This window comes from Erpetoichthys calabaricus, chromosome 4 (genome assembly GCF_900747795.2).
Source record: "Erpetoichthys calabaricus chromosome 4, fErpCal1.3, whole genome shotgun sequence".
Lineage (NCBI taxonomy): Eukaryota > Metazoa > Chordata > Cladistia > Polypteriformes > Polypteridae > Erpetoichthys > Erpetoichthys calabaricus.
Window position 1 is genome coordinate 291,596,451 of NC_041397.2, and position 22,787 is coordinate 291,619,237.

The window sequence follows — 22,787 nt, forward strand, 5'->3', positions numbered from 1 at the left end:
GGATCCAGCAGGTTATCATTCCAGCCACTGTGTCAATTACTAGCCAATTACTGTTCAGAATGAAGCACACTTCTTTTAGTTTAATGGTAACTGACTTGCTTTTTAACATTTAGAACCCTTAATTAATTTTTCTCCAAAATCAAAATTAGAACACTTAATTTTTTTTTCCTTAATAATCAATCAAACAATGTGTGTGTTTACATAAAACAGGCACACACAAAACCGGAATAAGGTGAGCAACCCATTAAAAGTAGAAATCATTTTTTAAAAGGCCTCCCTTTACATGCGTAAGTACGCTACTGGAGTTCTCCTTTGGCAAAACAGTCCGACGGCATTAAACTGCACATAAAAGAGTTAAACATCCACCGTGAATCACAAAACCAGCATGAAGCCTGTGATAATTCTCATGTTTTATTAATATGTTTAGTCCTTTATGTGCTGTGAAGTAAATAACATCCATCCCCTTTTTACATCCTTAACCTGAACAACAGAAGATCCGAAATATGGACACTAACCACTACATCACCCAGTCACAGTGTTTTCAGCATATCTATAGCAGATAACTGGATTAAAGCAGAACTGACACTTTATTAATATGTTTCTCTTAGCAGACTGCATGCAACACACTCTGTTCTGCTTGGCTATACAATTGAACCCTGCAAAGGAGCAGCTTCTAGTACTGCTGACATAACAATAATGCTGGTATTTTTACTTCAATAGAATGAGTATATATAGCGATTTCTGAAATATTTATACAGATAATTTCAATCAGGCTCCATCAAAGATCGACTCTCACCTTAGTGTGGTGAAGGAGTGAATGACTAAGTAGGGGATTGTCTGTTGGGGCTATGCCATCAGCGGTTAGCAGTAACCAACGTACCACCTAGGGTGCTACACAAGGTGGACAGGCTCAACAGGAATCCTGAAAATGTCAGCCAATGAGTGTGGCGAAGACTCGCGCAGCAGCAGGTCTCGTGTTATGTTAGACAGAGGACCATCTTGAGTAGGCAACAACCAACTAGAGCCAATAGCAGGTTTAATACCTGGTCAAACAAGGAAATGGCTTGCTATCTGTGTGGTGGAAAGAGTCGAATGCCTACCATCTCATTAGCCCCAGAGAGAGCGTGAAATAGCCACCGACCAATCCATAGAAGGATGGCATTGAACAACAACAAATTTCAACCTGGAGAAGGAGTAATGTAATCGCCCAAGCATTTGCCTCAGGAGATTTATCTTGCGGACACTTCGACCATCTTCTACCAGTAGAAAGCATGTGTGAAGCAAAGAGACACTAAGAAATCATTAACTTTAACCCAGTTAAAGGTTTACACAGCCAAATAGCCGGGTTACTGACAGAAAAATATACATGTGTTAACCTGATTTCTCAAAATATTCAGAATAAGGGTTTAGAAACCAGATTTCTGTGCATACTCAATGATATGCAAAGTGAGCCAACACGACAAGCTGATCTGATCTGATCTGCACCTGTGATAGATAGATAGATAGATAGATAGATAGATAGATAGATAGATAGATAGATAGATAGATAGATAGATAGATAGATAGATAGATAGATAGATAGATAGATAGATAGATACTTTATTAATCCCAAGAGGATATTCACATGTACATGTACTGTGTGTCCATCAGGTGAAAGAGAGAGGAGAGAGAGGTTGGGTATCACGCATTGGCACAGCATGCTGCTGCACCCACCACATGACGAACCACCTCAGGATCCCAAATCAGGACCTGAGTGTAGCTGTGCAACCGCACTAGTTTGAATGGAATGGAAAAGTGTGAGTTTTTTTACAGTGACTGTAGTGAAAATCCAGCCACCAACGTTCAAGTTTTCCCTGCAAGATGGAGGACCTGCTTGAACCAACAAGCCATGGAATTTAAATAACAGGTTTCCTAAGTAACATGAAATGGCTTCAGATTATAAAATTGGATTTTGAAGTCCTTGTTTTAGATCTCAGTTAGCTGACTTTGAGTTTCATTTTTTTCTTAGCTGATAATCAATAATAAAAGAAAAAATTAAGAGGTCTGAGACTTAACAAGCACATCAGTTAAAATGAACCCAAAGCAGTCTGTTTGATTAGCAGCAGCAACTGGCTACTGATGGAGAAAGTGGCTATAGTCAATGTAGACCTCCTGGAACTGAGTTTGACACCCCTGCTGTATGTGGTTGCCTCCTACTTTGAATATGAATATGCAATGACATGTTATCGGCTCTAAACTTGTAAATGGAAGACTTCTGTAGGGTCACATAATGAGTCAATGGAAATTTTGAACAAGAAGTCTTATCAAGTCAAGTCAAATCACTTTTATTGCCCCATCACTTAACATGAATGTGAGTGATAAACTTGTGAGCAAGGTCCACAGTAAATGCTGAATATGGGAGCTTGCTACACGACAGCCTTACTTGGTGCCATCTTATACTGTACCCTGTAGCCCCCCTCTCTATTGAACTTTTTTCCAACGTGCTTTATGGGCACACTGTAGTTTAATGGCTTCTGTATTTCTATAACTGGAGCCCTGACATTACAGCCGACTCACCCAGCATTACATTCTGGGTCAGTGGTGGGGTTTATGCTAGTAAACTTGCCTTTTGTTTAGTACTTAGAGCTTTTGAACATTAGGACATTGTGATGAGAACAGGCCATTCCACACAACAATCTCATCCATCCATTCATCTCAATTGTACCAAAAGTCAAGTCAAGATCTGCGGGTCCTACTCTCCACCACACTAATTGGTAATTTATTTCATTGGGTCTATGGTTCTTTCCCTGAAGAAAAACCTAACATTTTTGTGAAAATTGCTCTTAACCAGCTTTCAACTGTGTCCTTGCGTTCTTGTTGCAGAATTTATTTTAAAGTAACAACTGAGACCTATTGTACTAACTCCATTCATTCAAAATGTTAAACATTTCAACCATGTCGTGTCATTTTCTAACCCATTTAATCCAGGGCAGGCTCACACGGGGGTGTTGGAGCCTATCCCAGCATGCACAGGGCACAAGGCAGGAACAAACCCTGGACTGAGTGAAAGTCCAACAATCACTGGGTATAAACTAAGGCCAATTTAGTCCTGCCAAATCACATAATCTGCATGGTTTTGGAGGAAATGGATCATCCAGAGGAAGCCCATTAAACATTGGCAGGACATGTAAACTCCATGCAGGGAGAACCCAGGATGCAAACCTCAGTCACTTTACTGTGAGGCAGCAGCACTGCCACTACACCACTGTGCCTTCCCCACTTCAATCATGTCACCTCTTAATCTCTGAAAGTCTTCGAAACCAGACATATTTTCACAATTACATAAGTAAGTGTTTGGAGGGTATTGAGAAGGAAAGCTGACATTTACTTCCGATATCAAAAACCCTGAAATGTGAGTACTTTTCTAGTAGTGATATTCCATTTGGAGATGAATGAAATTAGATACATGGTAGGTAAATACAGAAGGATCAAAACTGAAAGAACCAATAACCTTAATTACCAAATCCGAAAGTCTACCTATAAAATTCTAATGCCTGTCATATGATTACTCTCAAACTAACGAGGCTAGAACCTTGATCTCTGTCTTAATTGAAAGCTTATGACCTGACTTGTTCTGGAAATTTAAAAAAATATTAGGTTGGAGCAATCTGTTGTGCACTTTACTGGTGGGCAGAAAAGTGTACCGTAATTAAAGCACAATCCCTACAAGCCTATCAATTAATAATCCCCAGGATGCAGTACATACATGTTCAGAATTAATTATTAAGTGAAAGTTCTTTGTATTTTATTTTAGGACTGTAGTTCTGCATGCTTTACTAGTCCATAAACTAAATTCATTGTCAAGGAAGGAATCGTAAATTCTTAATCTATAAGTACGTGCCACACGTTGAACACTGCTAAAGATTTTAATTAAGTGTATCCGCAGTCTTGGATGCTATCTAACTTGTCATTTTAAAAAGCATTGTGCTTATAGCATCCTTGGACCATAATTCTTTGCATTTATATAGCACTTTTCTCACTACTCAAAGAGCTCAGCAATTGCAGGTTAAGCGCCTTGCTTAAGGGCCCAACAGAGCAGAGTCCCTATTGGCATTTACGGGACTCGAACTGGCAACCTTCCGATTGCCAGTGCAGATCCCTAGCCTCAGAGCCACCACTCCGCTCTCTAGCTCACTAGCAATGGTCTGTAGTGTTATGGTAGCCAGCTCACAAAAATGACAGCCCCTACAAAAAAGCAAAATAGTGATGTGGAAAACATAAATCATAATGAATTTCTCCTAGAGCAAGAATAAAAAATAAATAATTCTTTGATGTTCAAAGCTACAAATGAGCCATAAATGCAGATTAGAAAAAAATATTTTAAACAGAGCAAATTACTACTCCATTTCTTGGTTCTTTTTTCTTGTAGTCACCACAATTGTATGTCTTGCAGTGTGCACCACCTCACTAGTCTCATTATTCCTGAATGCATGCTGCAATTGCACCAACCTGATTTACAATGGGACCACCACAGGAAGGATGTCCAGTTTTGGGGATACATTCTTAAAGAATAAAGATACAGTATATAGCATAGTAGCATAGGAATATTACTAGTTTTCTTTAGACTTCAGCTTCTGCTTTGCAGATTTGGCCTTGTTGAACTTCACTTTGACTTTTCTTAGTATGACCTTTTGCATGTTAGAATTTGATTCTTCTCCTTCTTATTATCCATCTTCAAATTTTCCTAGGCAGTTATTTGACTCCAGATCATCTTGACAACCGGAAGGTTAATCAGTTTTTTGGATGCTAAAATTTTTGGAATGATGTCAACTTCTGCTTTGGTTTATTTACGCAGATGTTAACATCATTGTTAGTGGAGACTATGCACTCTAATTTTGAATGATAGCAGGCAGCCTTTATCACTTTTGCCTCAAAGTTTTGCATGTTCTTGTCACATATTTATGGGCTAACCCTAGGGGTCATATCCATTAGCAGTGATACCTAGCTGACCGATAAAGCAAAAATGTGACAACATGCTCACCCACCCTTTACCTGCCTAGAGCATGCTGGTATTTGGGGCCCCTAGTGAACCCTGCCATAATGATATTTAGGGTATATGTAATTAAAGTTGCCTTCATATGCTATAAAAATGTGAAGAATTGGTCTTCCAAATGAAAATGCATTAAATCACCCTTGGGAGCCAACTAAATGCAGTCACAGGCCACAGCCTGTTGAGTTCACCTCGTCTATTGCTCATAGATGACCTGTTATTGCTATTACGGGTTCCTTTATAACATTTCCTATATTCTGTTTACATTATCCAATACTGGACAATTAAAAAAATAAAGTTGCACATATCTTTTCAAATGAAAGACACTGCCTCCAAACATGAATAAGGATATCATCCAGGTCGTAGTATTGCACTAGTAATAAATTAACGGCAAATTCTCCAGCACCTCTTAACAGATGCCTATCCTATCATAATGAACAGTATGCCCTCATTGCCTATTCATTAAAAAATAAATTATATAGCAGCAAATTAATACCAACAAAATGTTGTTTTGTTGTTGTTTTCTTTTTGCCAAAGCCACCATTTCAAATTTCTGTACACTTTACTCCATTCGTTTAAGGCTATGTTGGAAGCTGAAGGAAACATTAATCTTTTCCATCATTTGGTGAATCAGGGCTGCTGTCTTCTTCACTTAGTGCTTCTTTATTTATGAAAGCCGCTGCATGCACAATGCTGTGCCTTGGTTTTACTGGTGCCAATTCTGAAAGGACAATATTGTCATTGTTCACCAAGATTGTTTTATCCATATTTTCCTTACTGTGCTTTGCAACAACAGATTCGAGGAAGTCATACTTTGGTGGCAACAGACCACTTTCGAAAAGATATTTAGCTACATAAGAAACTAAAACATTTCCTAAGAAGGATGAAATCATTGACACAGTCTTGAAGGGGAATTTCTGGACAATTGTGTACTCTTCTGTATGTGTCAAAGGATGGACACTTCCAATTGTCTCCCACCAAGGATAATAGATGAACGGAGGCAGTTTCAGGTATGGCTCTCCTCCACCGATTCTCAGAAGCAGCCCAAAAACATATCCTGCCACTGAACCATAAGTGTTTGTTCCCTTGATGAACAGCACACAGAGTAGCTGGGGGAAAATAATGACATAGACGAGATCTGAACTCAGGTACCACAGTCCATAAACTGTTCCTGTTAGCAGGGCCATGGCTGTTGCTACAGTTCCGAACACAAAAATGGTGATCCGCATGACCCACAAGATCTCTCTGTCGGATGCCTGTGAAAAGAAAAACAACATTCAGTACTTATTTTAGGAAGCCACATTTTCAGGGCCTAAATTGAATGAACAAATAAAGATTTTAACTCTGTCATTCCATGACATTGAAAATGTACCATAGATGTTTACTTTGAAATACAGTATGTTAATAAATTGTGTATATTTTTATATATTTATGTATATATTTTTATATATTTTATATTTTTATATATTTGTGAATTTCCCATCGGGATTAATAAAGTATCTATCTATCTATCTATCTATCTATCTATCTATCTATCTATCTATCTATCTATCTATCTATCTATCTATCTATCTATCTATCTATCTATCTATCTATCTATCTATCTATCTATCATATTAAATGTTAAAGAACTAAACACTCTATATCACAGTTTCTTGATCAAAATAGATCTCAGGTTGCTGCCTACTGCTGTATGGGTTGTGTATGGTTTGCCAAGTGTCTCACAATGGGTTTCCACAAGTTGTTTAACACTTTGAACGTGAGGTACGAGTTAAATCATATCTCATTGAGTCTGTCAAGACGTGACGTAAGTAAGAACTCGTATCTCAGTATGCAGCAACAATTTGCTGCTGAACTTTGCTGCCGCGTCTCTTTATAATGCTGCTATCTAGTGGATAGCCATAGAATTTATTTTTTTTAGACGCAACAGTTTGTGGGAACTAGTGCTATAAATAGACAGTCCAGCAGTTAAGTCGTTTTGAAAAAAAGTATAACGCTGCTGATGTTTTTAAACAACTAGATCTGTTACAAAATAAAAATTTTGATGATAATGACTGTGATTGAGCTAGTGATAATTAGATGACACGGAACCTGTACACTCTGATACTGATGGCGATAGTGAAGGCATTTCTTCATCACAAAGCGTCCGACTTGTAACGACTGTCAGGACAGCACAACATAGGCATTCTGTCGCAGACTAACTGCAAACAGTCACAAACAATTAAAAGTATTGTGTGCATCAAATGTGGACAACACAAAGAAACACGTGATATTTATGATACGTGCTTCTAAGCCTGCACTCTGCATACTGCTATCCTTCTAGGGCTCTCAATCAAGTGACAGACTTTTAATCATGTTGCAGGTGAAAATAAAGTAATTAACAATTTCTTTACATTTTTGACAGATTTAGTGTTCATAATAAAAGTTACTTTCTAACATATTTCTATTCATATTCACATTTACATTTTTAAAAATTTTGATAGAGTTTGTTATTTATCATACTAGCTGTGTAAGTTCGTGCTGTGAAAGGCCCGGGGTCCTTGAAACTATTGAAATTGTCAGAAAAAAAAATGAAATATAGAGATGTCAGGTAATTGAACGGAACTACTCTGGTTGTCTCTCTCCTAGGAGGATTTGTTTTGCCAATGTGCTCGCATCGCTTGTGTATTAGTGGTGGGAGGAAAAGTAAAAGGGATAACGTTTTACCGATGTTAGCGGCTAAGCGACTTTGTCTTTCTTCTGAGGTTTAGTTTTGCTTAGCTGCTGGCCTTGCTTCTGTATTAGTGGCTATGTGAGTTTTCTGCTTCCTCTAAGGTGGAGCCCTTACTCGAACTCCACCTCTCACTTCCGGGCCGGACAGACACAGACTCTTCCACGCTTAGATATAAGACTAGCTGTGTAAGCCTGTGCTGTAAAAAGCACGAGGTCCTAGAAACAATTGAAATCGTCAGAAAAAAACTGAAATGTAGAGATATCAGGTAATTGAAAGGAACAACTCTGGGCATCTCTCTCCTAGGAGGTTTCGTGTTGCTGACATGCTTTGTTTGTGGTCTTTCGTTTGAAGTTTCCTTTTGCTGACGTGCTCGCCTCGCTTGTGTATTAGCGGCAGGAGGAAAAGTAAAAGGGATACCGTTTTGCCGATGTGCTTGCCTTGCTTCTGTTTTAGCCGCTAAGCGATTGCCTCTTTCTTCAGAGGTTTTGCTTTGTCAAAGTGCTGCCCTCGCTTGTTTATCCTCGGAGCCCTGTACCTCTCACTTCCGGGACGGACAAACACACACACATGTAGACGTTTATATATAAGATATACATAGACCAGTACTGCGGCATCCTAATAATAAATGATGCAGCATCAATGTGTTAAGTAATTCTTAATGGGGAACCCCCCCACACACACACTACTATGACTGTTGGAGGCGATTATCCAAGGGTAGATACTCCCCCCATGTCAAAGGCTGGGTCTGGAAGACACTAAAAGGGCAAGATTGGTGTTGTGAAAAAAAGTTTAAGAAATGCAGCCCTTTATCATAGATAAATATTACAATTAATAATATGTGTCTGTAGAACAGAATATTTCTGATTGGAAATGAGCAGCATGTGTAAGAGATAGGAAATGCCAGGCAAAACTGTAATAAAGGACAAACAGTAAAACAATAACCAGACAGCTAAATATTATAGAGTCACTAAACTTAAAGTCAGAATGCAATTCCAAAATCCTTGCACTTGAACAAAGTAAACACAAGTTATTTTTCCTAGCAAAGTCTTTTTGATTAAATGTTAAAGGTTCTGATAAGAAATGCAAAGAGCCACCTGATCTTATATAATATGAGACTGCCTGACATCACATGCTGAATACGCCATTTACGAATGACTGTAAAAGAACCTAGAACTAAATTATATCATCAAAATTGTCAAAATGTAATATCAATAGTCCAATAAATAGTCAAAATGGAAAGCAAATCTGTAAAAACCATATTGAAGGATAACCAGAAGTGTGATACACTGTGCCCAAACTCAAACCCATGGCATCTGGAGTCATAACCGAAACCAAACGATAAGTGGTTGAGAGATTTGAGACACAGACACAAAAATTTCAGTGATTTTTTTATTTATAAATGTGAAAAAATACTTACTTATTCGAATGGTTTGTTAGCAGTGACACACATAAAAACAGATAAAATATAAAGAAAAATATTTAGGAATGTGGTGGGCTGGCACCCTGCCTGGGGTTTGTTTCCTGCCTTGCGCCCTGTGTTGGCTGGGATTGGCTCCAGCAGACACCTGTGACCCTGTAGTTAGGATATGGCGGGTTGGATAATGGATGGATGGATGGATATTTAGGAAAAACAACCCATGGGAGGATCTTTTTCCACTTTAGGAAAAATAAGGTTCTTCAAAAACTATAAACAAAAACACCAAATCAAAGCTAGCTCACCCAAAATTCATCCCAGTCTTTTCTCTCCCCCACCTCTTATACACTAGCCAGATTTTTCTCCACAAATACGTTGAAAACGGACATCCCCTAACATTGACTGTCTCACTTCACATATCATTGTATTGTTTTTATCGTCGGTTAAAATAACTCAGCGACATGTTGTTTGGAAATAAGTAACTCTTTACTTGAACCATCGTAAACACACCATTTACAAAACCCCCTGCAAACACTACTGTTTCTTGTATATAAATAAATACAGACATCACTATTAGTGCTCGAATTCACAGATCAATGTCATTACACTCACGACCAATCCGACACAAATCCCATTCTTCTAGCTGGGAAGCACCTGGGAATGATGGCTATACTACGTGCTCACTCTGACTAGAAGGGCTTACATAATTGCATTCAAACTCACACTTATACACACATACAAGCCTGTAGCCAGATGAGCTTCAACATCTCTCTGTCTGTACTACTACTTCTACTGTTTTTCCCAGGACTCAAACTCTCTCTTACGAGTGTCTCGCAATACTGCATTAGAAATTTCTTATTGCCTTTTCTCCAACCATGACAGGTTAGCTTTGGGCTATCTGTTTCTCCTACCCAGAGTCACATCTGGGCCATGTAGTACACCTGTAACCATGCATGCCACAGGCGCACATACTGTTATATCTCTTTCAGGGCTCCTCCCCTGGCTGTAGTCCAAATTCATGTTTTATATCATCTCTGTTAATTTTTAATGTATCAATTTCATTTGTTTATTTGCCATTGATTGTGTTTATGTTTCAATGATTGCCAGTCACTGTCAGGAACTGCCCTTCACCTGTAAATCCAGACGGTCTCCCACAGTTCCTGGTGGTTCATTTCAAATGTGCTTAGGAGTGGTGAGTTCTTGTGCTTTTTGCAAATTATAATATATTTATTTGAGGACTGATCATTTATGTTAGGTAGAATGCCTAGAGAGGGCTGGGTGGTCTCATGGCCTCTGAACCCCTGCAGATTTTTTTTTCTCCAGCCTTCTGGAGTTTTTTTTTGTTTTTTTCTGTCCTCCCTGGCCATCAGACCTTACTTTTATTCTATGTTAATTAGTGTTCTCTTATTTTATTCTTACTTTGTCTTTTTCTCTTTTCTTCATCATGTAAAGCACTTTGAGCTACATTATTTGTATGAAAATGTACAATATAAATAAATGTTGTTGTTGTTGTTAAGGTTACTGGATATTTGACATTTCACTTTGTATTTTAACCATGCTTGGGATTTCGTATTGGGACTTTTGGTTGCATATTGTTTTGGACAAATCCAATTGCTTTTGTGCTCCATGCAGCATCATTATTACTGAATAATTTTTTTTTTTTTCAGAAGAATAAATGTTTTAGTTTACAAAGATTCTACAAGGCCATTTTTGTGTCTAGCCAGGGTTTTTTGATAGGATTTCCCCCGTTTCGTGCTTTTGGGATTTATCCATGACACCCATTCAGCTGCATAGCCATTTTCTTACTGGAACCTCTTTACTACTACCTTTTTACCACCTCACCTGCCACATTCAATTGCCTTTTAACTATTTCCATAAAAAGAAAATATGCTTTAAATATTTATGCTTTATACAAACCAAATTCTGTAATGCAGTACGTTACAAGGAAATACAGTAAGTAGCCAGACAAATGACGAGACATAGCTATTTTAGGTTCACATTTAAACTCAGGGTCAGAGTGCAATTCCAAAATCCTTACGCTTTGATAAAGTGAACACAAGAAGAGTTATTTTTCCTAGCAAAGTCTTTCAGGTTCTGATAAGAAATGAATGGGGACCCCCCCCCCCCCCCCCCCCAATTCTTATATAGTATGGAACCTACTAACACCACATGCCTTCTACAAATGACTGTCGCAAAACCAGAAACTAACTGACATTATGGAAGGTAATAATCAAAACTATTAATGAAAATACAAAAACAAATCTGTAAAATTGTAGTGAAGTACAACCACAAGATGACATTACCAGTAATGTTATTTACTGGGGAAAATGACGCTGACCACAACAACATTCTGTCACTTTTTAAACTCAGTTAGAGTCACCATTAGTCTCATGGAATCAGCAAGCAATTTAGGTGTTTATCTTTGACTCTAGTATGTCATGTAAATACACACTATTTTCCAACTTAAAAACACTGGAAAATGAAGATGGTTTCCAAAAAAGGAGGATACAGAGAAATTATTTTATACATTTATTTATAGTAGAATTGACTTCTATTATTCACTGTTTTTTCAAATCGTTCTTTATGCAGCTTTCAATTAATTCACAAATGCTGCTGCAAGAAATATCACAAGAACAAGAAAGTGCAAACATGACTCCAGTTCTCAAGTCCCTACATTGGCTTCCGGTTATGTATAGGGATGATTTCAAAATCCTCCTTTTAACGTATAAAGCCTTGCCTATTTATTTGAACTTCTCATTTCTTACAAGCCAGATCACACATTGAGATCTCAAGATGCCAGCCTACTTAAGATTCCAAGGATTAAGAAAATAACAGTGGGACGTGAAGCTTCTAGTTACAGGGCCCTGAAGCTGTGGAATGGTCTGCCTGCTTATGTATAAGATGCCCCTTCAGTCTCAGCATTTAAATTCAAGTGACCCTATTTATTTATTTATTCCTTCCATGTTCTAACCATGTCCAAACAAGCCTTTATTAAGTTCCTGTTACATAGTAGTGACTAGTAGCTGTCTGACTTGTTACTTTTGGGCTTGCAGTATACAATGAATAGAATGTTTAATACCTGTTGTCGAAAAGCCAGCTGGTAGATATTTCGTGCAAACATGGAACTTGCAGATAGAATGGAGGAATCAGCAGAAGACATCACTGCAGCTGACACGGCACCAAGGCCAAAAAAAGAAATGTATGGTGGACAGAGGTGCTGCAACACTATTGGTAAAATCATATCAGACTGATGTCTGTCCTGTGGCCACTCTGACCCATATGTGGTCTGGTTCCATGCTGTTCATTATAAAGTACACAATAAAAGAAAAAATAAAAAGATAGGATTAATTGTAGTAAATGATAGTCATGAATCTAAACATCACCATTGAGCCACATTGTTGCTGTTAAACAAGAATGGAAGTTAAATTCATCTTGACCTTCTTTCTTATAAAGCTCACTTGATTAATCTTGTGATCTATCTGCAGTCATGGCCACTTTCCATTGATTTGTTTCAAACATACAGGATACACATACCAGACTAACAGGTATGTGGTGCAGAAATAAAAACTTTGGAAATCATACCACAAGGTCCTGGGTTTGCATCTGTTTGGAATTTGCATGTTCTTTCTGTGTGTGTGCTATAGGTTTTAATCTACAATAAATCTTTTGTTGCTTGGTTGACTGGTGTCTGTTCATTAAATGAATGTATGAGACCTGAAATGGCCAGTCCAGGGGTGGTAACTGAATTGAGATCCTGTGTGACTAAGAGTAGCACCAGGCCCCTGTGTCCCTGGATAGAATTAAAAAGGTTTGATAATGGAGTCTATCTTGTCAGTGTCAGGCACAAGGAAGAAGCACACTTGGATACCACAGTCATATTGGGTTTACTACTGGAGCTCCTTCATACCTACAGCAATTTATCTGCACTTCACTGAGTTATGAGAGAAGATCAGAGTTCCACAGTGATATCTGGAGAATTTGCAACTCCCTAGTCATTCTAACTGAGCATAGAACCCAGGTGACTAAAGATGAGCTGTCAAACATTTATTCGTTCATTCATTTTCAAAAGCATTCAGTTCAGCACAGGGTCATGGGGGCTGCCACTAGGCAGGAACCCACCCTGATCCTAGGCATCAGTCCATTGCAGGGTATGCTTACTCATATTGGACCAATTTAGGAGTGTCCAATAAACCAGAGGAAAAATTGGGCAGAACATGGAGATGCCCTGTAGTATTACCAGTCCTGAAGGCTTCTGAAGCTACGAGCATTGTGTGCCACAGTGAAACGATTTCTGTGGTTAGCAATGTAAAGCACTCTGAAACATTACCTCTTGGAAAGACCATTGTGCTGCATGATGGGCTCACATTGTACCCATTGCCAAATGATACAGTATCCATACACTTTATGTATTTTACCTAATCATAACATTTGAATGCAATCCTGATTTGTAAATTTCCCTAAGCACTGGGTGTTCTACCATAACCAAATGAAGTGCTAGATAGATAGATAGATAGATAGATAGATAGATAGATAGATAGATAGATAGATAGATAGATAGATAGATAGATAGATAGATAGATAGATAGATAGATAGATAGATAGATAGATAGATAAAACACATTATAGTAAAGTTCATTGCTTAAACTGTTATTCAGACATTTGAGATATAAACCATACAATGTTAACATCTTTCTTACCTGTTGATGCCCCAATGGCTCCAATCAGGACAGATGGCACAGCCATCACTAAACAGCCAAAAGCAGCCAGGAAAGACAATACCTGTGCATATGTTGCAGATGAGGAAGACAAAACTCGTTGAAAATAAACCTGCCATGGAATTCCACCTAACATCTGAAAATAAAGAAATCAGACACTCAACACAAAAGGTTCCAGAAATGGAAAAATGTCTGAGGTATTTAAAGATTTGAAGCTCAACCCCCCTTAGGACAACTAAAAATCTATCTATCTATCTATCTATCTATCTATCTATCTATCTATCTATCTATCTATCTATCTATCTATCTATCTATCTATCTATCTATCTATCTATCTATCTATCTATCTATCTATTATATAGTGCCTTTAACATCTATCTATCTATCTATCTATCTATCTATCTATCTATCTATCTATCTATCTATCTATCTATCTATCTATCTATCTATCTATCTATCTATCTATCTATCTATTATATAGTGCCTTTAACATCTATCTATCTATCTATCTATCTATCTATCTATCTATCTATCTATCTATCTATCTATCTATCTATCTATCTATCTATCTTTTATATAGTGCCTTTAACATCTATCTATCTATCTATCTATCTATCTATCTATCTATCTATCTATCTATCTATCTATCTATCTATCTATCTATCTATCTATCTATCTATTATATAGTGCCTTTAACATCTATCTATCTATCTATCTATCTATCTATCTATCTATCTATCTATCTATCTATCTATCTATCTATCTATCTATCTATCTATCTATCTATCTATCTATCTATCTGTCAGAGGGGGACACTTTTACATTTTTTTTGTGCACTGGGTGGCTCCATTAGGCACCCACTGTTGGGACTGGGGGGTGAGAAGTTAAAAGGCTATCTGTACTTATTAATGGTATTTGCTGTCCTGCAAGGGAATCACTGCTTTGAAGTTTGGCCTTAGAAGAATGTCTGTATTTACCTGGCTTGGGAATATTGGTTCCTAATCAGCATATCTGTACTTATTAATGTTTGGTAACCATACATTTTGTTAACTTGTGTTTTTATTAATTGTTAAACCCAGGCAATTTAGATGTGCCATTGATTAAACTGTTTGTCCAGGACTGACAACAGAGGGGTGAAGTAAATATAAACTCCTGGTAGCAGAAGGCGGAGGGGAGAGTCCACAGGAAACGCTGCCAAGACACTCAGACAGGGCACAGGGGCTCGCAGGCAGACAAGGGTACCTGGCTGGCATGACGTGAGGCAGAAGGACGGCAACATTTACTTCCAGGGAGGAAGAGACAGCTCCACAAGGAGACACCAGTTGTGGGTCCAGAGAAAGAGGGAAGCCGCATGAGAGGACCAAGCGAAGCTGACAGATGAGAAATGAGGCGTGCCTAGGTCCCAGCCACACAAGGAGCCCAGAGTGGAAGAAAAAGGAACAACGAAGAGACGCTGACAGGGAGTCATCAATTTGACACAACTTCTGCCGGGGAACAGAGTGCATCCATGAACAATTTAGTGTTGGGGTAACACAGTGCCCAAACTGGACTCTGCACCACTAAAGGTTGTATCCTCCAATTCTTGTTTTTACGGACTTTGAGTGTGGACTGTGTATTTTCCTTTTAAAAAAGGAAATTAATTCCTGATATGTTTATGTTCTGTTATTTTCATTTATCTTTTTAATGTACCTTATATTGTCTTGTACAATAGAACTTACTGTTGCCTTTTTCTGAAATTACTGTTGTGTCTTTCATTGTGTGTTTACTCACCGCCCAATTTAAAGAAACCTGTGTGCTATTATTGGTAAATTTCAGGAGTTCCCAGTTTCTTAATAAAACTGGGTGGTGTAGTCGGATATTTTAATGGTGTCTAAGTTAGATTACCTATAAGTGTGACCAGACACCTGTGACATATCTATCTATCTATCTATCTATCTATCTATCTATCTATCTATCTATCTATCTATCTATCTATCTATCTATCTATCTATCTATCTATCTATCTATCTATCTATCTATCTATCTATCTATCTATCTACTTACTTACGTACCCTACAGTGAATTCTGACAGTTATCAGATTTTCACTTTCTGCACACTTTGTGTTGTAGATTTAATTTAAAAGCCCCCAGGTTTGGTTTACCGGATATACAATTTAAAGAAATTGTTAGTTTCATGAGAATTGTTACATATGCATTATTTTCACTTTTACTTTAAAACTCTTTTAAAAACAATACTTGTCCATTATTTCCAGCCCCAGGCGTGGTTACATCTCTTTTTCGCAGGACGTATAACGCTGCTCGCTTTGTGAAGGGGGTGCGGCTGAACGCATGCTATGGAGAAGCAGTCGGATCATCTGCTGGCTTTCTGCTGCTGGCAAAGCTGAGTGTTTTGCTTGTCGCTTGTCATTGTTTTAACAGCTGGGAGCACATGATGTCTGTCTGCCAACAGCAATCCAACAACTGCTAGGTTAGATGTCCGTGGAAAATGATGTCTCACTGCCTTGCCTCACGTGACATTGTAAAAACAATACTTGTCCTTTCTTTCCGGCCCTGGGCGTGGCTAAATCTCTTTCTCGCAGGACGGATAACGCTGCTCGCGTTGTCAAGGGGGGCAAGGGGGGGTGGCGGCTGAACGCATGCTAATGAGATGCTATCAGATCATCTGCTGTCTTTCTGCTGCTGCCGCGCTGCCTGTCGATCATTTTAAAGCCTGTACAGCAGCTGTCCTTTTGCCACTTTGCATCTCTGCCGCTCGCATTGTGAAGGGGGGGAGGAGGGGTTAGGATGGCTGAATGCACACAAGGAGAAGTGGTCGGATCATCTGCTGGGTTTCTGCTGCTGGCAAGCTGCGTGTTTTGCTTGTCGTTTGTCATTGTTTTAAGAGCTGGTAGCAAGGTAAAGTGTCTCTCACGTTACTTTGAATTGTCTTCCGAGAAGATCATGTCTCGTCTCCCTAGTCTCCCTCCCAAAGATTTCTTTTTATAATAGAGAGGCACATTTAACATTTTTGTCCACCAATCTGCACTTAATAATTCATAATGACAAAATGAAAATGTGCCTACAGAAACATTTGCAAATTTATTTATAAATTTATTGAACTGAATGGACATTGTTTAGAAAGGAACACTCATGTGTATAAGAGGTCCCACAATTCATACTGAACATAATAACAAAACCAAGCCATGAAGTGCAAGAAACTCTCTGTAGAACTCCGTGATGAAACTGTGGTTAGGTGTAGAATAGGGCAAGGGGATAAAAACATTTCAAAAGCTTTGAATGTTCTCCACAACTAGCCTCTACAATTGTGAAATGAAAATGTTTGGAACCACCAGATCTCATCTTAGAGTTGGCCATCTTGCCAAAATGAAAAACAAGGCAAGAGGGGCCTTAGTCAGGGAGGTGACCTAAAACCCAATGGTCAGTTTAACAGAGCACTTTAACAGATCTCAGACTTGGGCAATGGTTTACCTTTCAGCATGACAAGAACCTGAAGCATACAGCCAAAACAATGCTGGAGATGTTCTAGGGGGTACAAGTCCAGACTTAAACCCCATAGAACATCTGTAGAAACACACAAAGATACTTGTCATCCAGACTAATGGAGCTTGAGATGACCTGCCAGGAAGAACGGGATAAACTGCCCACAAGCTGGGGTGCAAAGCTTCTAGAGATTCACCCAGAAAGATTTGAAGCTGGAATTGTTGACAAAGGGGTCTCCACAAAGTCCTGCAATAAGGGTCTGAATACTTCTATGAATGAGATATTTCAGTTTTTGGTTTTTAATACATTTGCAAACCATTCTTGAAAAAATTTTCAGCTTGTCATTATTGGTTAATGAGTGCAGCTTCATGGGAAAAATGACAAATTTATCCATCTAAAATTAAATCTACAGCACAATGAAATATTCAGAATATGAAGGGGTATGAATAGTTTCTGAATCCACTGTATCATATAGAGCACCATATACCGTATCTAGGCTGATTACAATGAAATTGCTAATTAAATTTGAAACTTACCAACAGACAGAAGTTATCCAGCCACATCATAATATCTGAGGATTCAATCGACCCAAGCCAGGGCTCTTGGTAGACTTTTTGAACAGCTGTTTTTCCAATGTCTAACACAGCTGGATTGAACATTGCAAAAGGTACACTGATCCACTGCCAATGAAAAGAATCACACATAGAATATGCTTTAATGAAACAGATAGAAGAATATCAATACAATGAACTTTACTTTCTTTTTACAACTAACCTGTGTTATTAAGAGTAATTAAATATCGTGGTAACTTATAAAGAAAAGTATGACTGTTACAATTAAGTGGAATATAAGCTATTATACAAAACCTGATTTTAATATGTGTCACAGAACATGATCCCATTTTACTGTTTCAGGTCATCAAGTAAAAAACAATTTAATAGCCCCTGCTGGAAACACCCAATAGTTTCCTGGTTGCTGACTTACATGTCTCCTAGGAAGCACATCTTAAGCTGGCCTCAGGATTTTAAAGTGCATAGGCACTTTAAATTCAATAACTGCTTGGGACTAACAATGATTAGAGCTGGCAAAAAACCCGTATGATATGATAGCTTTAAGATTAACTCTGACATACCTGCCTTGCACGTGATCGATCAGATATTAAATGAATATTAGCTGATCTGATATTGCTTGCTTAGTTTTTTAGAGTGCTTGTGTTGTTCTTTTTATGGTATGTTAACATGTAAAAGATGAGTCTGGTCTCATGTTGGAAAAAAAGACAACATGTTATATTTTATATCCACTGTTGCGGGGGAAGAATCATTCCTGTGTCATGACTTCCTGGGCATAATGGGGAGACACTCAATAAGTGAAATTATTCAACACAAAAGTAAATGTTTATAGTTTTGTAGTCACAACATATAATGTATATGCTTTATAAACACCTTTCAATATGTTCTATGGCAACCCAGTGGTGCAATGGATTTAATTTATTATCAATTAATATCTAAATTTAAGAAAATGTGGTTAAGTAGTTAATCTACAGTTTAAATTCTGTTTGATGTTGGATGTTTTGGAAGCTGACTTCAATGAGGACTGCTCCTAAGAGACCTGCATATGCATGAAATGCTGGCTAATCCATTGTAAAAAATAATTGGAAGATTTTTGCCCATGTGCCCTTCAAGGAAGTAGTGTGCCCTGCTAAACTGGAAATGGGGGGAGACTCCAGACCAGTGAGGAAGAGACAGATGGGTCAGAGTTAAATGCTAGTCAAGAGGTGCACATTATGCAAGAACATCAACCCCAGAGTTAGACGTGTCTAGCAATTTTTCAGGATCTTGCTGGATGATGGTTTAAATAACTCTGGAGTGTTAGGCAGGGATGTTTAGCCCCAATGGATCACCTGAAGAAGAGTCCTCGGTAAATGTTCAGGGTGAGGATGGACAAAGTTGTCATTGTTCACGATGCTAAAAAAGACATATGTGAGAGCAGGCTGTAAGTTCTTCAAAGCAAATTAAGAGTCAGATGCAAAGTTGAAGACCAGATCTCACAATGTGGTGTCATGCGCCAGTCCACTAAGATGGACAAGATTAGAAGGATTACTATATACTGTAGCACAAAACTTGGAAATGTATAGCTCACAGGTAAAAAACCAAAGTAAAATCAGTAATACCTTAAAAACTGTTTGTCTTAATGCTAGGAGTATCAAGAATAAAGCAAGTGAATTGGAATTATGTATAGCTACCCATAATTATAATATCATAGAAATTACAAAATGTCAGATGCATGTGTAACTTGTTCTGTTGTGTTGTTCTGCTGTAATGGTTGAAGAAAGACAAGAAAAACTGAAAAGGTGGAGGAGGTGTCTTTTATGTAAAGCAATATTTAAAATGGATGATGGTCAAAGCAACAAAAGCATATGGCCAGAGAGGATCATAGGATGACATTTATCGTAATTGAGTTTTTCGTGATCAAACTAAAAAAAGTCAGAATGTGGAGTGCAGTGTGTGGGTGTGAGCTTAAACACAGGAGGCTAAGGTTATGGTGAAAGGAACTTTATCAGAAAAAGGTGATGTTCAAAGTGGTGTCCTTCAAGGGTCAGTGCTGGAAACCACTGCTGTTTTTAATATATGTAGACATTCTTTGTTAATAACAAGCTGGTTAGGTTTGAAGATGATACAGCACTAGGTGAAATGACAGATAATCTAAAATCAGATGGATCTATACAAAGAGACCTGGAGAAAATTCAGGCTTGGGAAAATACAGGGTGAGTCAAAATTATGTTAACATTTGAATGGCGGAAACAATTTATTCACAAAACATACTTCATATGTGGAAGATGATTTACAGCAGTGTTTCCCAAACTCGGTCCCTGGGGAACCCCTGTGGCTGCAGGTTTTTGTACCAACCGGATTCGTAATCAGTGACAACACCTAATAACACTGAGCTCATCTACTGTAACATATGTGGCACATAAATTGTACACAAAATTTATATATAAGTATATACATAGCAATACCATTAGTGCTAACATCATTTTGACTCAGCCTATATAATGTATTAAATGTAGGAATTAAGAATGTTAGATGTGAATACAAAATAAGTGGCTTGAAACTTGAAAGTATGTCCTTTAAAAAGGACCTTGGAGTCATAGCGGGCTAGTTTTCCAGATGTGTTCAGATGCCATTACGAAGGCTAATACGATATTAGGTAGCATAGTGTACCAGGTGTGTGGAGTACAAGATCAAGGCAGGTTATGCTTAAAAGTAAAAGCAAAAAAGTCTCGGACATCCCTATGTGTCCTATGTCAATGACTGAACATATTTATTCCACAGTTACATATCAATTTGAAAAAACAGGAACAGGAAATCTTACCAGTCCTAAAAAAATACAGAAAAGCTGCACTACATCTGTATAGGCAACAGAATATAATCCACCAACCACGGTGTAAAAGATTGCAATGAGAGCAGAAATTATAACTGCCATGTTGATACCAATATCCACTATGACACTGAGAGTGGCACCTAAAGGGGGAAAAAAGCAACAGGTTTAATGAAGCAAAATCAATTAATCAATCAGTCAATCAGTCAGTCAGTCAGTCAGTCAGCCTGCCCGCCCGCCCGCCCGCCCATCCATCCATCCATCCATCCATCTATCTATCTATCTATCTATCTATCTATCTATCTATCTATCTATCTATCTATCTATCTATCTATCTATCTATCTATCTATCTATCTATCTATCTATCTATCTATCTATCTATCGTGCCTTGTCATCTCTAGTGTTGGATCATGGGACCCTTAATCTTTTCAATTCCTGTACAGTTGAATTTTCACTGACCAGTTCCCAGTTGCATTTGATGATAACCTTCAGTGAAGGCAGCCGTTTAAATTAAAATGTTTTGTAGATGGATATGTCTGCTCTGTTGGTAATGTTAAATTCTAAAGCACTCATGCTCAAAGACATTTCTGGGATGAAGGAGATACAACCCTGTACATAATTTTTCAGGTCAACTGAAAGAAGCCTGTTCAAAAAGATATTCAATAAATGGATAGCCTGACATATTAAAAGTAGGACAAATTATACTTTTTTTTTTGTCTTGACTATTGAAATGAAGTGCAACTATTACAGTAAAAGGGTGAGCTGCTTTAAACAATTGTGCTGGTCACTTTTGGTAAGGTGAAATTATCTTCAAAGTACTGTCCCAAACAAATACATGCTAATTTCAGGCTGGTGTGACCAAATTGAATGGCCTTTGGTTCAGTCAGACACATACAAAGTGGATCTCATATGGGTAAAGGTGGCACAGTGATTAGTGCTGCCACTTTACAGATGTAGTATTCAGGGTTCAAATATCACTTTGAACCCTTGATAGATTTTGCAGGTTCTGCCTGTGATTGTATGCATTTTGTCAGGGTTCTGTTTTAGTTTATCCATCATCCTAATAGTTGAGTTGATGGATGACGCCAAACTGATCTGTTGTGTGCGTTGAGTGTGGGATGCTGAATAGGATTAAATGAGTTTGACAATATTATGTTAGCTATTTAGGATGTGTAAGTGACCTTCAGATAACATCGCTAATGAAATGCTAACAGTAAAGTAGCAGTAGTATTGTCACATGTACAGAATATAGTAAAATTCTTACTTGCATATATACCCAATTTATATAAATATATTCTTAGACAATATTATTGTTGCTTCTTAGATAATTTTTTGGGCAAATATTACACTAGAACCTCAAACATAGCAACATCTTTTAAAAATTTTATTTGCTCCTTTTTCTGACATCATACACATCAGCAGGTCAGAGTCCGTCATGGCAGCATTAGGTAGGAAACAGTCCACCACAGGGCTCAACTTGGATTCACTGGTTCACAAATCACAGATACGTCTTTGTGAATGTGGTAGACAAACCCATGAATAGAGCAGGGAGAACATACAGACTTCACATGGACAGCGAACAAATATAGGATTTAAATTCGGAACGCTAGGTGCCTGAAACAGCAGCGCTAATTGCTGATCTATTTTCTACTCAATGCCATTTTAATTCATTAAATGCAAAAGCACTTGTTGGGCTGTTTAATAATTAACTGTACTGGAAGTTTTCTCAGTGTTTCTTCCACAAGGATACAAAACTAAACAAGTAGTGTGTAAACTAGAGGTAACATTGAACAAGTTATGTGGTATACAACATTCTGGTTTTCATGGCACCGGTGAGTGGCAATGAAATATGTTGGTTGTTCATGCAAGAAACCATTTCAGTGTAATCTGTACATGTGACAATACTACATCATCATCATCATCATAAGAAGAAGAAGGCAAAGAAATAGATAGATAGATAGATAGATAGATAGATAGATAGATAGATAGATAGATAGATAGATAGATAGATAGATAGATCTTTTTAATGTAGTGTTTTACAGAAGGCTAAGAAATAT

At 37.9% G+C, this 22,787-nt stretch overlaps 1 protein-coding gene and 1 long non-coding RNA gene across 2 annotated transcripts in view; both read right to left on the bottom strand.

Annotated features, from left to right (window-relative positions):
- Positions 1-405: 405 nt before the first annotated feature.
- LOC127527701 (uncharacterized) lies at positions 406-3,922 on the bottom strand. The gene is made up of 3 exons (XR_007934864.1): positions 3,659-3,922; positions 1,625-3,613; positions 406-1,474 (listed from the first exon to the last, which is right to left on the bottom strand). It is a non-coding gene; the product is annotated as an uncharacterized LOC127527701 (long non-coding RNA).
- A 252-nt stretch (positions 3,923-4,174) lies between these two features.
- Positions 4,175-22,787, bottom strand: part of LOC114651471 (high-affinity choline transporter 1) — a 43,015-nt gene continuing 24,402 nt past the window's right edge. The window contains exons 5-9 of the mRNA XM_028801334.2: positions 20,724-20,872; positions 17,888-18,031; positions 13,854-14,007; positions 12,236-12,453; positions 4,175-6,285 (exon numbers count right to left, since the gene is read on the bottom strand). Coding sequence (XP_028657167.1) covers positions 5,635-6,285; positions 12,236-12,453; positions 13,854-14,007; positions 17,888-18,031; positions 20,724-20,872 — 1,316 coding nt within the window. The 3' untranslated portion in view covers positions 4,175-5,634. The remainder of the gene's footprint in view (positions 6,286-12,235; positions 12,454-13,853; positions 14,008-17,887; positions 18,032-20,723; positions 20,873-22,787) is intronic.